This window comes from Leiobunum rupestre, chromosome 7 (genome assembly GCF_980474605.1).
Source record: "Leiobunum rupestre chromosome 7, qqLeiRupe1.1.hap1, whole genome shotgun sequence".
Lineage (NCBI taxonomy): Eukaryota > Metazoa > Arthropoda > Arachnida > Opiliones > Sclerosomatidae > Leiobunum > Leiobunum rupestre.
Window position 1 is genome coordinate 32,611,484 of NC_143390.1, and position 19,207 is coordinate 32,630,690.

The 19,207-nt window shown below is 40.6% G+C and overlaps 1 protein-coding gene across 3 annotated transcripts in view; it reads left to right on the forward strand.

Moving 5' to 3' along the window:
• Positions 1-269: 269 nt before the first annotated feature.
• The window catches only part of LOC149936086 (cell adhesion molecule Dscam1-like), a 176,078-nt gene continuing 157,140 nt past the window's right edge, over positions 270-19,207 (forward strand). For all 3 annotated transcript variants that reach the window (XM_090154039.1, XM_090154037.1, XM_090154038.1), the window contains exons 1-2: positions 270-468; positions 4,088-4,408. In XM_090154039.1, the coding sequence (XP_090010165.1) occupies positions 408-468; positions 4,088-4,408 (382 nt within the window). In that variant the 5' untranslated portion in view covers positions 270-407. The remainder of the gene's footprint in view (positions 469-4,087; positions 4,409-19,207) is intronic.

Sequence of the window (19,207 nt, forward strand, 5' to 3'; positions counted from 1 at the left end):
AAATAGTTTCGTTGAAATACCGCTAGGGGTCGTCTTTGGCGATTCTCTCTGTCTCCGGTTCGCGCGATGCGGGAACCGGGTAGCCACGTGCGCCGTTTTCGCTCTCTCTCTCTCTCTCTCTCTCTATCCCGAAGAGAGAAGAGAACTCGTTCTCTGGTAAACGCGTCGGTGACTCCGAAAGATGCTGGCAGCGCGGGCTCCTGTTCATCAGATTCCGTACTATCGTGGCCACGTTTGACCGTTGTCCGACTAGCTCTTGAAACTTTGCAACGGCCTTGTAGGAAACATGCCGCGTACCGTACTTCATTGTAGTTCGTTAAGAGACGGTAAAGTTTAGGTGCGATGTTTAAGTTTCGAATCGACCAATTCGCGAAAGAGTGTTAGTCACTCTAGTTGCATTATCCACCATGCAGATCCTTTTAGTGGACAGTGTTGTGATATGCATGTTGGCTTTCTTACCCGAGAATGGTAAGCTCCGCCTTTTGCTTGATAACATTTTATAGCTTTAATAGACGTTAATCATTTGCGTTTGTCGTTTGCAAACCCAATATTTGAAATTGTGAAAGGCATCCATACTTCCAAACTTCAATTTAATAGATTTAATGTAATGATCGTTTACCAGCCTTTACTTTTAGCTTTATCTAGTTACGTTATTTTCTGGTACAATTTTTTACTTTAAAAAAAAACACTTACGATATTGGCATCGGTATTTAGGCTCAACTATTCCGTACTATTTTTTCCATGTAGCGCTCCTTTCGGTATATATCCTTTTCGAGTTATCGTGTATAGACTCTGGATGAGTGAATAAGTATCGAAACCGACGCTCGTATACGTCGGGATAGCGAGATAATCCCGGTTTCCCACGAAAGGGACGCGCTCCTTCTTCCTTTAGCTCTGACAAAATAAATCCCCGTCTTTCTTAAGTCTACGGAATCCCACGTCTCCTACACCCCTTTCTCAGCCGCAATACGCGATAAAGGGAAAAAATAAGAGGGCCAGAGGAAATAAAAAAACTTTGGCACCTCCGTCTCCAAGGACAAATATTGTTTCTTGGAACGGAGATATCTTCGACTCGCCATTAGCTCTAGCCGCGATGCCGGGACAGATAATTATTTTATCCTGTCTTCTTTCCAATGGACAGACTCATTATTGCCAGACTTCATATATTTCCGATTCTCATTTATCATACCACGGACCTACTACGAGGCTATCTTTCGGGAAAGCCGCGTTCACACACCCTCTTCGTGTTGATTGGAAACGCGTCTCGATAGCCGGATAACGAATCAAAATGAAAACAAATAGCTCGTGCGAACTGAACCGTAGGTAAACTAACGATGAGGCTTCCAATAGGCCAGTTTAATGCCTTTTTCCTTCCCGTATAATTTGAATTCTTTATTAACATACTATTTTAAGACTCAGTCAAGCTTTAAGGGCCACCCTTTAAAGCTCGTTTTGAGGAGAATCCATTTCGGCCTCTTCTAATACCTTAACGAGTTTTCCCATCTTTCCCCGAGGCTAACAGGCAAGATGATCTTCTTATACTTCGTTCCGGATTTTTTCAAAGTTTTGGACCCCAAAGTGCACTCTTTATAAGCTAATCAATGTTTCAGAGGCTATTTGCAATTCTTACAGATTGCGTTACCCCGTTCCTCGCGTATAGATTAACTTTGTTTACGCTATAAGATAGAGCAAAAGAGGATGTTTGCGGGCTGAAACGATGCCCGTATAGCCACAACCCGGAGGCTTTGATCGAAAATCAATTTATTTTACAAAAACTTTTCCTAGAGTTAGGCGGCTAACCATTAAGGTACGCTTATAAAGGCGCGAAAGCTTTAAAAATTGCCGAAAACTCGGGATAAAGTCATTAGCCGTGCATTGCGCCCAAGAAAACTTCCTGCCTGGAATATTATAACACTTTCCAGCAAAAAAATTCGTTCTGGTCGCTTATTTTTCTTTATATGTCTGTAAAAAGAGAAGCTCGCGCTATATAAACGCGACTCTTATCTCTCCTCAATGTCGGACACAAACTAAATAAAGAAGTAAAGGGCCATTTTTTCAACTATTCATAAAAAGCCACGGTATCGGGGCCCATTTCCTCCGGACAAAAAATATTTCGTTTCTTTTTCTATAGCGGGCGAAACCTTCGTTCGTGGAAGATATAGTCCGTGGGTGTACGTACGTATGTGAAATAATGTTATCGGGGTTTCGGGAGACTGTTTCGGACCGGTCATCAACGGGGGCGTTTGCCGTCCAGCGGCGCTCGCGAGTCCCAGGCCACCGTTCACCTCTCTTCTGGAGAAAGGCCAATAAGTCTAATGAAGGAGCCTGACCGGAACTATAGTTGAGACGCGCGTTAGCGGACAGGTCGTTTCGAGGGTGGGATAGGGTTAATTTCGCGACTGTGTCAGCGCCTTCGACGGAATTGCCCGGTTAGCCACGGACTTAAACTCGAGAAAGGGTGGCCCCTAACTAGCGCCTTAGCCGTATTACCGCATTAGGATAAAACGGGGGTAAACGCTATAGATTGACCATTAGGCGTATATAAGTATAGGGAGGAGGGACAGTCGGAAGCTCATTAATGAACGATAACAGCCGTCGCCATCAACGAACGAAGACGGCTTTTTTCCCGTTCCGACTCTTTGGCCGTTCGAAGTCACGGTGGAAGGAAGAAATCCGTGAGTCCCCTGGCGTATTCCAGCTTCCTCTCTTTCCATTCTCGATCGTGCGCGAGTCTCCTCCCCAAGAACGCCGCTACTAGGCATAGAGAGGGACGAGGTCGCATAATGCAGTTGACATTTGGGCTCGCTAACGGTCGATAACTGGTGACGTCGGTCAATCTGGTTTCGAGCTTTTCCGTAAGTGGATCGATCGGCTTTTGATGAGTATCGACATCGGCGAGTTGTTAACTCGGCGAGATGGAATGAGAGGCCGGGATGGAAGTCGGCGTAACGAACAAAAGTGTCGTTTCCGCCCCCTCTCAGTTCGTCCCCAGCCATCCTTATCCTCCGATTACTAGTTCTCCTGGCAGGCGTCGACTACTTTGTTTGCCTAATGATTTAGCGCTCAACAACCGAATGAATGGGCTCTTTCCGAAGCTCTCGAAAACTTTCTAAACGCCTCGAGGGCGAGAATTTTCGGGGAAATGCCTCGGCATCTACCTCGACTTGGCCCCACGCGATTAATCTAAGAGTAGAGCTCGGATGAAGAAGGGGGTCAGATGGGGTGGGGCTTAGGGAAAATTAGGATGTATTAATTATAATTTAATTGGGTTAGGGATATACCGTTACGAAATGGGGCGAAGGGAGCTGAAAGGTAACAGAGCCTATGTCCCAAGCCACCCGGAATAACCTTGAGCTAACCGCTGTGAAGTGACCCGCTAATTTGTCAAGTCAAGAAGCTCACGTCTCACGTACCTCTACTTTCTTGGAAAAAGATACGCGGGTACCCTTTTTTTGAAAAATCGTTTTTGCCTTTGTCATTCGTAGTAAGTGGTTAGCGGCTTAGGTAAATAAATCTCAAAAATATATCGCAAGTGCTGGGAAACTATTTTGTAAAAATCCAAAATGACAAAAAAATCATGATCCATCAAAAATGACAATGCGCGTGTGCAGAAGAGGCTGCTATCTAAATATCAAACTATCGGTCAAATTGAAACTCGTGACGGTCTGTAATGCCAACGTAAGTGATTTTAATGAAATGCTTGGATGATGCCAATTTAAGCCTTGAGCACCAAAAATAAACAGATTTGTCATCCGCTTAAGGATTTAGTTTATGCTTTGACTAAAATACCGGATATTGCGTAACATACTGCCACTACTTAAAATTGAACTTACACGATCGATAGTTTGATACTTTGATAACCACCGCTTCTCGACATGCGTATTGTAATTTTTTACAGAATAGCCTTCGTAGATTCACTTGACGTTTTTGTTCGTTTCTTCGACAAGCAATCTAGAGCTCAAGTAAGCCTATATTCGAGATTTTAAAATAATTAATATTTCATTATAATTAAATAAGCGTAATGATTTTGATGACTTAAAAAGTTGTATTTGTAATTTACATAATTTATCTTGTGCTTGACGTACAGGAGTTTTTTCATTCAATGATTGGAGACCTCCGACGTTCACGGAAGAGCCCCCATTTTCCGTAGAGTTTTACAACACCCAAGGAACCGTAGTTCGTTGCGCCGCCGAAGGTCGTCCCGCTCCCAAAATATCCTGGGTCAAGAGGGACGGAACGGCTGTGGCCGAGAAAGTAGGACTACGCCATGTACGGGCTGACGGGTCACTGGTCTTTCCGCCCTTTCGCAGCGAAGAATACCGACCTGACATCCACGCCACCGTTTACCGATGCGCGGCCTCCAACGTCGTCGGTGCTTTGGGAAGCCGAGAGGTCCACGTCCGGGCGGGTGAGTGAAACACGAGCTTTTTCCCACCTATTCCCTGTTTTCGCGCGCTCGGCCACCCGATATCTTCGCTCAATAACCGCAGCGAGCGCCAGGAAAAATCTCCGCGTAATCCTCGGGGAAGGAAAGCCCGGTTTAAAATTCTGATAATTTGCCTTCTCTCTCGTCCTTTTTTGTCGAGTGTGTTGAGTGAGGGCGGAAGGGAAGGGCGGCAGATAATCGAAGCTATTATTTGAGGAAAGGAGAGGTGAGACTGAAGCCATTGAAGAAAAAGAGGCAGTGAAGCCGCCTTGTTTCTAAGGCCGTAAAACACATGTTTACGAATGGGGTCACGTGCGCCGTCCACTTTAGAGACAAATGATTCCGGGAAAGAGGGGCTTCCTGAAACCACCGTTGTACAAATGAGCGCCCCGAAAGAGAGAGAGAGGGAGAGCTAAAGTTTTAACGGCCCTTAATCGATTGCATCTGGTAGCGTGGTAATTTCCACGACCATACTCGTTGCAGTTTGTCGGCACTAATGCGCCCATCCTTTCCGGCGCGGTGTACGCGCTTTATTTTCGAGTTGCGCGCTCTAACGCGACCATTGACCCACTACTACGCGTATTTTCCGTTAAACAATAGCGAAAATTAAAATGCGAAACTATTTTCACTCCTATCGTTATTGTTCGCGCCGTAATCGTTCCGAGCGCCACCTATTTATATCCTTGATTGGACTATTATCGTTATGAAATGGTTCCATCGTAAAATCCCACTCATCTGGTAAAAGCCAAGGAGTAAAACACGCTCGCTAATGGACAAAAACGAGGTTAATTCTTTCCCGTATTAAATATTTTCGCTGTTATTTGAGCAATCGTTATTCTCATTTGAAAATTAGCGTTCTTATAATGTACCTTATTTTTTGCCAATACATATCTGTAGAAGTGTTCCACACGACGAATGAGTGTTGAATGTATGTTTTATTTCCTTTCCCAAATTGGATCCATTTAACACAAGTGTTCTAGGAGAAGTGGTCATTTAGGCGCGATCCTTATTATCGTCTGTTATTAATTACGGAAAGTCCTAACTATTGACAAGTATCTTTGAATGAATGAATGAATGAATATTTATTTTCCCTTTAAAATACAAATCCCTTTCATAACAGGGAGGAAATCATTTACTGGATTCGCGGGGAAAAAACATAAAACGAAATACACTATCACTTTAAATACAAATATAAAATGCGCCAAAAATAAAAACAATGAAATTAAATTAAAAATTGAAAAATTTTAAAAATTAAAAATTTTAAAGGATGATATATACAACCAATATACTTACTATGTACAACCAACACATCCAAAAACAAGTGTTCTAGGAGAAGTGGACATTTAGGCGCAATCGCTATTCTCGTCTGTTATTAATTATGGAAAACCCTAACTATTGACAAGTATCTTTGTAAAACAAGTGTTCTAGGAAAAGTGGATATTTAGGCGCAATCCCTATTCTCTTCTGTTATTAATTATGGAAAGTTCTAACTATTGAGAAGTATCTTTGTAAAACAAGTGTTCTAGGAGAAGTGGATATTTAGGCGCAATCCCTATTCTCGCCAGTTATTAATTACGGAAAGTCCTAACTATTGACAAGTATCTTTGTAAAATAAGTGTTCTAGGAGAAGTGGATAATTAGGCGCAATCCCTATTCTCGTCAGTTATTAATTACGGAAAACCCTAACTATTGACAAGTATCTTTGTAAAACAAGTGTTCTAGGAGAAGTGGATATTTAGGCGCAATCCCTATCCTTGCCAGTTATTAATTACGGAAAGTCCTAACTATTGACAAGTATCTTTGTAAAATAAGTGTTCTAGGAGAAGTGGATATTTAGGCGCAATCCCTATCCTCGCCAGTTATTAATTACGGAAAGTCCTAACTATTGACAAGTATCTTTGTAAAATAAGTGTTCTAGGAGAAGTGGATATTTAGGCGCAATCCCTATCCTCGCCAGTTATTAATTACGGAAAGTCCTAACTATTGACAAGTATCTTTGTAAAATAAGTGTTCTAGGAGAAGTGGATATTTAGGCGCAATCCCTATTCTCTTCTGTTATTAATTACGGAAAGTTCTAACTATTGACAAGTATCTTTGTAAAACAAGTGTTCTAGGAGAAGTGGATATTTAGGCGCAATCCCTATCCTCGCCAGTTATTAATTACGGAAAGTCCTAACTATTGACAAGTATCTTTGTAAAATAAGTGTTCTAGGAGAAGTGGATATTTAGGCGCAATCCCTATTCTCGTCAGTTATTAATTACGGAAAACCCTAACTATTGACAAGTATCTTTGTAAAACAAGTGTTCTAGGATAAGTGGATATTTAGGCGCAATCCCTCTTCTCGCCAGTTATTAATTACGGAAAACCCTAACTATTGACAAGTATCTTTGTAAAACAAGTGTTCTAGGAGAAGTGGACATTTAGGCGCAATCCCTATTCTCTTCTGTTATTAATTACGGAAAGTTCTAACTATTGACAATTATCTTTGTAAAACAAGTGTTCTAGGAGAAGTGGATATTTAGGCGCAATCCCTATCCTCGCCAGTTATTAATTACGGAAAGTCCTAACTATTGACAAGTATCTTTGTAAAATAAGTGTTCTAGGAGAAGTGGATATTTAGGCGCAATCCCTCTTCTCGCCAGTTATTAATTACGGAAAACCCTAACTATTGACAAGTATCTTTGTAAAACAAGTGTTCTAGGAGAAGTGGACATTTAGGCGCAATCCCTATTCTCTTCTGTTATTAATTACGGAAAGTTCTAACTATTGACAAGTATCTTTGTAAAACAAGTGTTCTAGGAGAAGTGGATATTTAGGCGCAATCCCTATCCTCGCCAGTTATTAATTACGGAAAGTCCTAACTATTGACAAGTATCTTTGTAAAATAAGTGTTCTAGGAGAAGTGGATATTTAGGCGCAATCCCTATTCTCGTCAGTTATTAATTACGGAAAACCCTAACTATTGACAAGTATCTTTGTAAAACAAGTGTTCTAGGATAAGTGGATATTTAGGCGCAATCCCTATTCTCGCCAGTTATTAATTACGGAAAACCCTAACTATTGACAAGTATCTTTGTAAAACAAGTGTTCTAGGAGAAGTGGACATTTAGGCGCAATCCCTATTCTCTTCTGTTATTAATTACGGAAAGTTCTAACTATTGACAAGTATCTTTGTAAAACAAGTGTTCTAGGAGAAGTGGATATTTAGGCGCAATCCCTATCCTCGCCAGTTATTAATTACGGAAAGTTCTAACTATTGACAAGTATCTTTGTAAAATAAGTGTTCTAGGAGAAGTGGATATTTAGGCGCAATCCCTCTTCTCGCCAGTTATTAATTACGGAAAACCCTAACTATTGACAAGTATCTTTGTAAAACAAGTGTTCTAGGAGAAGTGGACATTTAGGCGCAATCCCTATTCTCTTCTGTTATTAATTACGGAAAGTTCTAACTATTGACAAGCATCTTTGTAAAACAAGTGTTCTAGGAGAAGTGGATATTTAGGCGCAATCCCTATCCTCGCCAGTTATTAATTACGGAAAGTTCTAACTATTGACAAGTATCTTTGTAAAATAAGTGTTCTAGGAGAAGTGGATATTTAGGTGCAATCCCTCTTCTCGCCAGTTATTAATTACGGAAAACCCTAACTATTGACAAGTATCTTTGTAAAACAAGTGTTCTAGGAGAAGTGGACATTTAGGCGCAATCCCTATTCTCTTCTGTTATTAATTACGGAAAGTTCTAACTATTGACAAGTATCTTTGTAAAACAAGTGTTCTAGGAGAAGTGGATATTTAGGCGCAATCCCTATCCTCGCCAGTTATTAATTACGGAAAGTCCTAACTATTGACAAGTATCTTTGTAAAATAAGTGTTCTAGGAGAAGTGGATATTTAGGCGCAATCCCTATTCTCGTCAGTTATTAATTACGGAAAACCCTAACTTTTGACAAGTATCTTTGTAAAACAAGTGTTCTAGGATAAGTGGATATTTAGGCGCAATCCCTCTTCTCGCCAGTTATTAATTACGGAAAACCCTAACTATTGACAAGTATCTTTGTAAAACAAGTGTTCTAGGAGAAGTGGACATTTAGGCGCAATCCCTATTATCTTCTGTTATTAATTACGGAAAGTTCTAACTATTGACAAGTATCTTTGTAAAACAGGTAAACATTGAGTCAGCTCTATACCGTCTACAAACGCCATCTTTCACTTTGAATAAATCCGTTCGACGCTAATGTTTTTATAATTAATGATCACTCCCGTTTGGAATTAAATTTTAATCATTTATTGTAAGTAATCGGTTTATTTATCTCGCGCGACACAACTGGCTGAATGGATGTATACTGAAAACAAAAAAGTCGCTTTTCTCTTTAGCGCGTTAAAGGCACCCTTTACTAAACAAAATCGTGGCTAATTGACAAGTACTTAGTCACCAGTCTTTACGGTGCCACGATTTTCAATAACGGACGAGGAAGGAACCAGCTTTGACGCCGTTGCCGCGGACTCTTGGAAATTTATTGCAAACCGGAGCGTACGCGTCCAAAATTGCCCTTTCCCTTATTATTAAGCTTGTAAGAATGAGTTTCCCTATGTTTATGGACAACGACGCGGCTCATCCTATGCATCCCAGCTCGTTGATGACTCGTAGATCGTACCCGAACCTCTCTTTTTGTCAGCCTATCTGGTGAGGTACCCGCGAAAGGGTGGAAGATAAAAAATTAGCGAGGAAGAAACTCGCCTTAACGGTTCCGCGGTTATTAATCACTGTCTTCGAATGTTGATTAATGACTCTTAGGCGAAAATAAGGGGACGGGAGTTTTTCCTTCGTAAATCTGGTGGGTTAAAGGACGACGTATAGACGTTGGAAAACGGTTGGTCTGTCGTCTTTGGACGGGAAGCCGCCTTAGCCCTTCTCAAAAACCATTTACCGAGGCCATCACCGAAGATGGCCAATTATTTTAAAAACGATATCTGGTGGAATAAATTCGCGATCATTAGGGGGTGGGCCAACCTGGGCTTTATTTAGATTGGGCATTAGGCGGGGGTCCCTTTCTTCGGCGGGGACTCGAGGGGGCTCGGATCGCGGTTGCTGAGCTCGTCCTATCGAATTAGCTTCTTAGGCCGACCGGAGTGGGTGGAGGAGAAAGATGAACTCTTTTAAAGCCCTTTCAAGCGTCATTACGCTCAGGTAATAAAAGCGCCCGCGGGTCGGCCCCATCAATGAATGAAAAGAAGCCCTCTATCCCCTTCTTCAGCCTGTATCTTTCTCTTTGCGCCGCTGCTAGACCGAGCTGTCTGATAAATGGAAGGACCGCCGCTCGATGGATATCCGAAAGACGCTTTTAATTATGGGGCGCTAGAAAAATTGCAACGGCATAAGGGTTTAAGCGATTCGGAAATTTAACACGTATAACCATCTCCCTCTCTTGGCCTTTGGGGGTTTACTCTTTCATGCCGGATGCTCGATTGAAATTAAGAGTATTTCCCGGGGACTCATATGCTCATAGGTGTATGTTGGGATTCAAATTGGATGCGCAGTTTTTAATTTATAAATGTATTTAATTTATGATAACGGTGCTAGCATTTTGGGGTTCATTCAGAACGTATTCGAGCATGATCGTGTAACCTTCCCAAAAGCGGGTTGAGCTATAAAATTTATCTTTAAAACGAGCTCAAATAAATGATTGTCGAATACAATTTTGGGTAATAATTAAGACGTCGTAAAATTTTGAAGTTACTAATATATATCGCGGCGAGTTTTAATTTTAAACTCTCTCGGGAATAGAGAATTCCGTGATACCTGACTCCTCGCTACGCTATATAGCCGCGAGTAACAAAAATGTCTAGAGGGCATTTGCGAGTCACTTAACGCGAACGACTCGGTGGACCGCACCTCTTTTCAAGAACTTAACGAGAAACTGAAAAATGAATTACAAAGCTTTTAATATTTTCTGGGGCCCTTTCGCCGGTAAGTTTTCTCGGCCATTTTCTCCGCATGGCCGCCGGTCGTTCTCTCTCAGCGTAATGCCAGAGCTATACTGTTACTATATTCTCGTTGTCCCCGCGAAAAATGGCCACAAAACTAATTATATTGCTCACTTATGTCATTAGTCAAAAATTGCGCATAACCGTTACGCGACGGATCTTCCTCTCGGTCGGTTTCTCTCAGCTAGATAACTGCCACTCGCGTAACAAATTGCTTCCTCTCATAGATTCATTCAGTCCGCGCCACTCCCGTTTCCTTTTCTATAGGAAGACCAAAGATTTAGCTCGAAAAGGGCGGCTTTTCTAATATTGGCGATCAGTAAACTGCGAGTGTGTCCCCTTTGACTATTGACTAGGGTCTTGTCGTGATCCGGAAGGTCTTCTTCTCGCTGTACAGATTGCTTCTTGGTATAATAAGCGTATACAAATACCAAGATCGGGCGATTTTTTTCAAGAACCTATAGGAAACGATATTACTCGAAGATGGGTGAAAGGAGTTTAACACGATCTTTTGTTGATACAAAATTTTGGAGAAACTTGAATTGAATCGAAGAATATCCCGATTCCAAGATAGTCAATTATTCCATTTTCAATACCCTCTTATTATTTCACACTTTCATTAAAATGCCAAAACACCGTGTTCTTTTGTTTAAGACGATATATTTTAAATGAACGTTATCTTAAAAATGCGTTTCAACGTCAGAAACCGTTTCGCGTTGTTTGACAGTTTCGGATTTTCGGGCCATATATCTCCGTGACAAAACCTATTCCGCGGAACAATTGTTCCATTCTTCCATTTTTCCCAAAGAGAGAAATGCCCCGCGTCCCCTGATAATTAAACATTGGAGAAAACTAACAATTACATTTTTCTTTGGAAACTCGAATCCCATTCATTAGGCGTGGAAGTTTTAAAATCTGACGCCTCCTTTTCTCTCTGTCGGCGTCTCTTCGGGGAAAAACCTCGGAAACGCTACAATTCGGAGACTGCACCGCTGCCGAAACCCCTTCGACGTGTAAAAATAAAGACGAGGTGATCCGCGAGACGAAAGGGGTGGGGCTATTTCTTTTCAAAACCTTTTGAATAGCCGCCCAAAGCAATAATTAAAAATAAAGAAACAAATGAAAATACTGTTTCGGTTTTTACGTAACGGTCCTTTTCATATTGCGTGAAATGAAGCTCTTCGGTAGCATTGAGTGAAAATCGATAACTAATCCTATCCCTTCGCGGCTCAGTCAGCGTATAGTATTAGCTAAGGCTCGAATAAATATTATATAACAAAAAACCACGTACACGCCCCAAACCGAGTAAGATCCAAAACCCCCGTTTTCCGTCTCAAAACGGGTCTTTTTTCGATTTCTTTTAACCCTTTTTCTCTAGCGATGTTTCATTATCGTCTAGCCCAAAATGTCTCCAACCACTTTCACTACCAGAATCACGACCAATGTCCCTCGTAACAAAAAGAAAGGCAAGTACCATCGCCTAATCTCTATTTACGCTGGTTCGCCGCTTCTCTCTTTCGCGCGCAACGACAATTTGCATTGATTGCTTTAAAGCCAGCTAGCTCGCCTTGATTTCTCCAGATAGGGTCGGCCGAGCTCGTAAATGTCTCGCTTTCTATTTCTATTCGCGCTATTTTGGAAAAGTTTTACGAATTCTCTCTCTCTCTCTCTCTCTCTCTCTCTCTCTCTCTCTCTCTCTCTCTGTGTGTACGCGTGTTTTTTTACGACAGCCGAGAGAGAACGCTCACAAAAGAATCTCATAACCATTTAAACACAATGTCGGGGACAATTTTGCAAACTGCGAGAGAAAGAGAGGGGGAAAATTCGGGACGAATTCGGCCTTTTGACGCGGAAGATTTCCCGCTTTTTGTTTTAAAGCTTCAAACGTAAAAGGAATCTGCATTTTACTCTCCTCTCTTTTGTCACGCCCGAATACTCGGAATTTCGGGGAATGATGTTTCGGGGTCGCGTTCGAACTCACCTTCGACTTAAATTGGCCACGACTTTTTCGCTCGGTTATCTAGTTCCCGTTTGATAATCACTCTCACTGGCATCCCTCCGGGATGGAAATTAATTTAGGGAAGAGCTCGAGGAAGATTTTCCAATCTCTCGGAATTAATCATGGAGATTCATTTGTCACCGTCAACGATTTAATATCCATCACATAGACAAACGGATTATCTGGATATATATTATGTTGACTAAGCCTTTATCAAGGCAAAGTTTAAAAAAACTTTCCTTAGTTTACGGTTTAATACACGTCGGAAAACGTATATTGATTTGGTTAACTTTATATTTAGCTTTCCTATGTTTTTTTGTAGCATAGTATCAAATAACGATATCGTACTATATTTAAAATAACTTCGTTACTCTAAGCTTCAGATTAAACCGAACGCTTACTTCGTTGCTCAATATAATTTGAATGTTGTAAGCAATATTTGCTTTCACTAAGCTACCCAGGTCATTTTCACAACGCTGTGAAAGGTACTGAATTGGTAGTTTAAAAGCTGTCATTGTTCATTTTAACATATACTATTTTTTAGTCAAAGGTATACAACTCTTTTTAGTTTATCTTACGGCATTAAACGTTGAACCTATAAACTAAAGAGTTATTCTTGGCTTACCGCGAATCCGCCTACATCAATAATCCTTCAGGAAAATACTCTTGAACATGGCGCCATATTTTTTCCCTCTTTTCTTCAAACACGCTCAGCGTTCACCCTCATAAAATAGTAATCTTGACACCCAGCGGTGACACAGTAGCGCGAAACTCGGGTTCGATAAACAAGATCATTTTTGCGGGGTGGTAATTCTCGTATAGAGAAAAACAGCTTCGAAAACTAGCGCTTAGAAGGAAATAACCATACCATTAGGCCCTCCAAAATACACTCGAAATGGCGTGCTCTCTCGTAATAAGATTTAAATCGTAATCCAAAATGGAACGAGCCGTGTACGTATGAAAAGTAAGGGAACATTCTCTCAATGGCTATCTGATATTACCGTATAGCTAAGGGGTCGTTCTTTCTCTAACTTTCACTTCAGCGTCACCTAACCACACAGAAAGAGAATGACCCCGGCTATTATACAAACGTAATAACGTTAAAAAGTGAAAAGAATAGCACTGGTACGCGTCTTTTTTATATTTCACCGAAGCAAACGGGAAAAAAAAAACCGCTTCGTTAAGCATTCTAAACATCTCTCCCCGAATGTTATTGCTATTCTTCGCTCGGAGGAAGGGAGGATAGATCTACCACCATTATTTCTGATCGGCCGATTCTAACCCGCAAAACTACGTGCGAGAGCTTCCTAAGTATATACTCGGTCCCGCTAAAATAATATTTCTCAACTTCGGAACACTAAGACTCGGCTTTTAGGGAAGTTTATCACGGAAGGCGAGCCGTTTCTTACGTTGTCTTCTTAACGCCAAAGTTTCGCGACCGAAGCTTAGATGGACACGTTACGAAGTTGTAGCCGTTGACTAACTTAAAAAGGGGGAAAAAGACCCCAATGTACATTTTGAATTCTAGACGAGAGTTCTCATTGCGGAGTAGAAAGAGTGGCATGCCCATCTTAAAAGAACGAAAACCCCTCTTTCGGCGTTCTCCTCTTAGAACGCGATACTCTTAAAACAAAACTCCATTTCGTTGGAAGAAGGTTGGTATATAGGGTGGTAAAAAAACGTGGGTCGAATCAACCCTCCTTTTTTTTCTCTTCGCTGACCGGTAATCTTAGAGATAAAATAGAAAAAAAGTTTGGTCTACTATATATCCGAGGGCTCTATAAATGGGAAAAGGCCATCCTAGAACCTCCGTATCTATCACGTTATAAAAGCCAGCCCCATATATACCTTTTATCCATCTTTTTACTTTGCAGAAATGGAACCGTTTCTTTTATTTTTCTTTTCTCAACATCGAGGGTGCGCGATATCTAGATGAGGGGACTTTAATATAAAACGCTTTCTTTACCTCCATGCACCTTATGGGTCTATCTATAAATTGCGTAAGCTCGTTTCGCGCTGACATAGTCTGAGAAAATGTTCGCAGTTTAAGCGGAAAGGTTTTACAGTTATAGAAAAGGGTGCATACCGTTTACGCGTCTGGGATTTAGTGAGTTGGATTCATCACGACGTATTCGCTTTAGCTCCTTTTTTACCTTTAAAGACGATTCTATTTTCTAAAAGGCCTTTAGCATTTATGAAAGAAGATGGGCTGTTGGACCTGAGGGATTTTAGCCGAAATGAAAACCTTACGCAACATCGCGGCCGGGTGAAAAAAGTACGAAGTCGGGAGGAGGAACCCGCAACCTCTAACCACCGATCCGCAGATTCAACTTTAAAGGGTTGCGTGAAGTTCGTTTCTCTTTGCCTCCCCTTTATGTATACGCGATCCAAACTTCATTATGATTTCAGCTCGGTCTATCCGACTTGGCAGTGCATGCATTCTCAATTTTATTCGTCGAAATCCGTCTACCGCGTGGTTTAGCGGCAGCCATAGGCGGAACTCACAGCGCCACTAGGTACCAGCTGGTCCCGATAGTTCTCAATTTGCATGTTGATGCGTTCCCGGTATAAACAGAGGCGGATATCTTTTTCTTCTCCCCACGCACTCGGATTCTCTTCCTCCCCGTCCCTCCTCTTTCTTCATCTTATCTTCTTTTTATCGCGAGAGACTCTGCTGTTTTTTCCTCTATCTTCATCTCCTCATTCTCGCGGGTCGTGTTCGAAGAATTTTTATATTTTCCAATAACATACTTTTTTATGGTAAAAGTAGAGTCGTTGAAAATGCTTTCTCACTGTATCAGTTTTATGGAATATAAATGATAATCTGAAATAATAACCTTTACGAAAATGAATGGATCCATTGTCCAATTCTGTTTGGCTGAAATTATTTTGATAAAATTTTGGAATATAGTGGAATTTCACATATTGTAATTAACTCAGATACGACACATTTTGCATCAAAATTTCGATCACAATCGAATTCTTATCTGCCAAACTTTTTACATAATTTCGAAATCTTTGAACCGCCGTTTTTTTTTCTAACAAACAATAAAGGTTTCCACGAAATAGTCGGTATGAGATCTATTTAAGCTCGAGTGTGTAGAGTGCTTATTTTCTGCGAGTATGGAAAGGCGAATGGGTTTAGTGTACGGGTGGTTTGAGCTCGTTTTTGTCTGCCACTACGCGGCGCCCCTGACAAATAGGAGCAATTACGGGAATGAACGATAATTAGTTTACTCCAATACCTGCCAGAGCATTTTCTCTTTCTCTTGGTAGACGGAATAATTTGTTTAATTTTTGTTTATGAAAGGTTGAGTCTCCCCGCTTCGCCCGTCCTCCAAGAGTCTGAGTAGCGTGCGAGACTTAATTAATTGGCCCAGAGATTTCGGTTAGCTTGTTTTTTCTTTTATTCTTCGCTTTCATTCTATCGTATATCTATTCTACTGAGATTTCGAAGTTCGGCCAAAATTTTAGTCGGTAGAAATCACACCTCGTCGTTATTCACGATTGATTATTTGGGAAAACTAAAAATTCATTCGTAAAGTACAGAACGAATATTTAATTTTCTGCCCGAAGCTTTCCCAAAGCGCATTTCCAAGATTTACTGAGCCATGATTTATGGTCGTCAGCGCTTGCCTCCGCCGATGAATTTTCTCCCAATCATTTAGTATTTATGATTAGCTATACACTGGCGATGCGTAATTTTCCCAACTGGGACTGTTAAACCCGCGCGGAGCTAGAGTTGATTTATTCGACGCGTGTTTGTTTTAACCAATTTCCTGTCGTTAAATTTTGAATTTATCTCGTTTAATAGATGTCATATTCACCTATTTATGTATAGAAAGCTAATCTGATCATTTCCGTTAGATTTACACTAGCGCTTCAGTTTCGAATGAATGTTTGTCTCTAAGGCTAGTCATCAGAAATTTTAAGAAAAAATATTCGTCCAATTAGTGTAGACAGTAGTGGATTTGCATTGATAAATTTATAGTTTAAAATAGACCAGCATTTTAAATTTCCGTTTCAAAGATTTGATAAATGGTATACATTTCAAACTGAAATGACAAATGAATCGTGAAAGGGCTCTAGCACTGGTGAAGCCAGAGGTACCACCAGGGGCACCTCTACCCCGAAATTTTAATTGTCGTCCTCCGCCACTGTTCCCTTATGCGACAAATAGTTATTTTGATTCTATTTCACCATAAATTTTTTAATATTAAAAAAGTATGTCTTAATCTACGGAGCTAACTGGGTTTATGACGTTATATATAAGAATTTTATAAACCGGTTGAAATTATAGAAAGCGTAAAAAGTCCTTCTCCTCCGAAAGAGTAAAAATTCAATCTCCAGCTATCCTGAAAGCGTTGTTGAAAAGAAGCGGGGTGCCTCCTTCTGGCGAGTAAGACACTTTGTAGTACATTTTTTTCAAGAACACCACCTTACCCCTTTCGCGTGTACTGGCAAGTCGTACTGACCACGCGACTACTCTAAAGAAGTGATTTGAAAGTCTTTTTGATTGACGCTATAACGGTATAGAGACTTTGGGGAAGGCCTTATCTGGGCGTTGCGCCAGCGAACGGAGAAGAGAAAAAGAGAGCGCCGCGGCGTAGGGTGCCGAGAAAAAGGAGGGAATAACGTTTTGCTTTAGTGCACTTCAATTTCAATGATGAATGGTTCCACTCCAGAGATGCAGAGGGCGCCACTGAAAAAAAGAGGACTGGAAGAATAGAAAGAAGGGTAGCGAAAACGGAATTAGCCTGCAAATATTATACAAGGTCTCATCCTTGGTGAAAAAAAAAGGACTCAGGTGCCTTCCCTTTTTTCCCCCATTACCCTTTACTATATCCGCTCCCAGCTATTCCGTAAAGTTTCGTATTCCACATTAGGCGTGCTATGCGAGCTAGCTAGACGGAGAACGATCGGGAGTAACGAGGAACGGGTAACGTTTTTCCTCTCTATTTCTAAAAAGATAGGAGGAAATCTTATCAAAAAGTCAAAGTTGGCAAATGGTTGGAAATAATACTGCCGCTATATTCCCTCGAGAGTGGGGAGCTAGAAACTTCCTTTAATATCTTTATAGAATTAGTAATGGATCTTGAAATTTAAGCGATTTATTTCTGATAAAACCGTCTCCTTTTTCTTTTACGTATATTTTCCGAGATGAAAGAAAACTATAACTTATAATACTATCCATTTTCCCCCATAGGAAAAATTATAAATTGAAAATACCATTAAACGACTATATATATAGTCTATATTTATCCCTGCCACCGGAATATATAACTCAATTTAAACTTGTTTTGATGTACTGAGTTACTTTACCTTTTCTGTCCTTTTTTATTAAACTCTTAGCTAAAATAGCTCGTATGCCGGGGCCCTTAAAATTGAATTTATATGAAAATTTAATACTTACGCAGTCTGAAAACTTCAAGCGTACTTTATATTCGGAGTACGTGAAACTATTTTTGTTGGTTTATCCGGACATTAGAAAATATCATTTCCTCGTAACACTCGGGGGGATAAAAAGGAAATGGGGGATTTGTTAAGGTGCATTAAAGGGGGAAGGGGTGGGCGTAAGAAATTTATGCAGTGTTTGTTAAGTGGGATAATGTGTACCTAATGGGACGGAGGCGTGACCAAATACGAGAGGCGGCGATCGGAATACGAAAAAGCGAGGCAGTTTTGTCGAGAGCGTTCCATCTCGTACCATCGCTCGACGAACCTGACGTCCGTTTCAACCTAACATCGACGCCGAGTTGATTCTTACGCGGAGTGTACCCTCTACTTGGCAGTTAGTGGAAACGTCGCGTGAGCTTTCACGCGGCCCATAGGCGAGTTACTTAGGTCAGTCGAGCGTTGTAATTCCATTATAAAAGGGAGTATGCCCTCTTTTTTGTTGTCCCTAAGATCCACACGCCATACAAGTTTTTGAGAGCGGCGTTCTTTAATGGAAATTTCTTGTGTATAGTTAACTCGGCTATAGTTTCGCCCCTTTTAGAAAGTGTATAGTATATCACTCTAAGGTTTGTTTTTTTACGTAACGTGATTTATGTTTTTCGCCGGAGAGGAGGACGTTTGTTTGATCAACACTTTCACTTTTAACGTTCAACAAACTTTAGCTAGCGTAGTTTAATACGATTTTCATTTTGCCGATATTTATCGAAAGTAGAGGGTATATAAATATCCTTTATTGTTATTAGTTTAAATTACGCGATAAATGGCTCGAAATAATAGTATAATGACGCTAACGTTTCGTTCCAAAAATAGAAAATAAAGGTTTATCGTCTAAGAGTATACTTCCCGTAAAATATATGTTAACTGGAAGTACCCAGCGAAAGCAAGAACCTTAAAATACATTTAAAAGCTAGAGTCGCTACTCCTCTTCTACATTTTCTACGTTCAAGTTGTATCATTTGCTATAGTTCTTACTTTATCACTATGGCAACGAAATTAAAACCGCCGTCGATAAAAATCGAACCGAATTTGTTCAACATTTTTTCACCAAATATTTGTCCTTTGAGTTTCTCCCTCCAAAATAAAAGAGTAGCGAATTTACCCTTTATATTTGATTAGCCTATTCCCTCACGTTTAATCGATAATTAAAAATACCTCGACGAAGTAAAAAAACAGAAAAAGAGTCCGTTAATTCCCAAAACGGGAATACGTTCCAATTTTAAAATAAAATTCCCCATCGGCCTAATTTTTCTTATCCACTTCCCTATTCGTATTTCGTGAAACTGCTCTTTCAAAGTTTTTCACCAAACTAAGACGTTAATACTACCGCGAAGAGAGAAAGA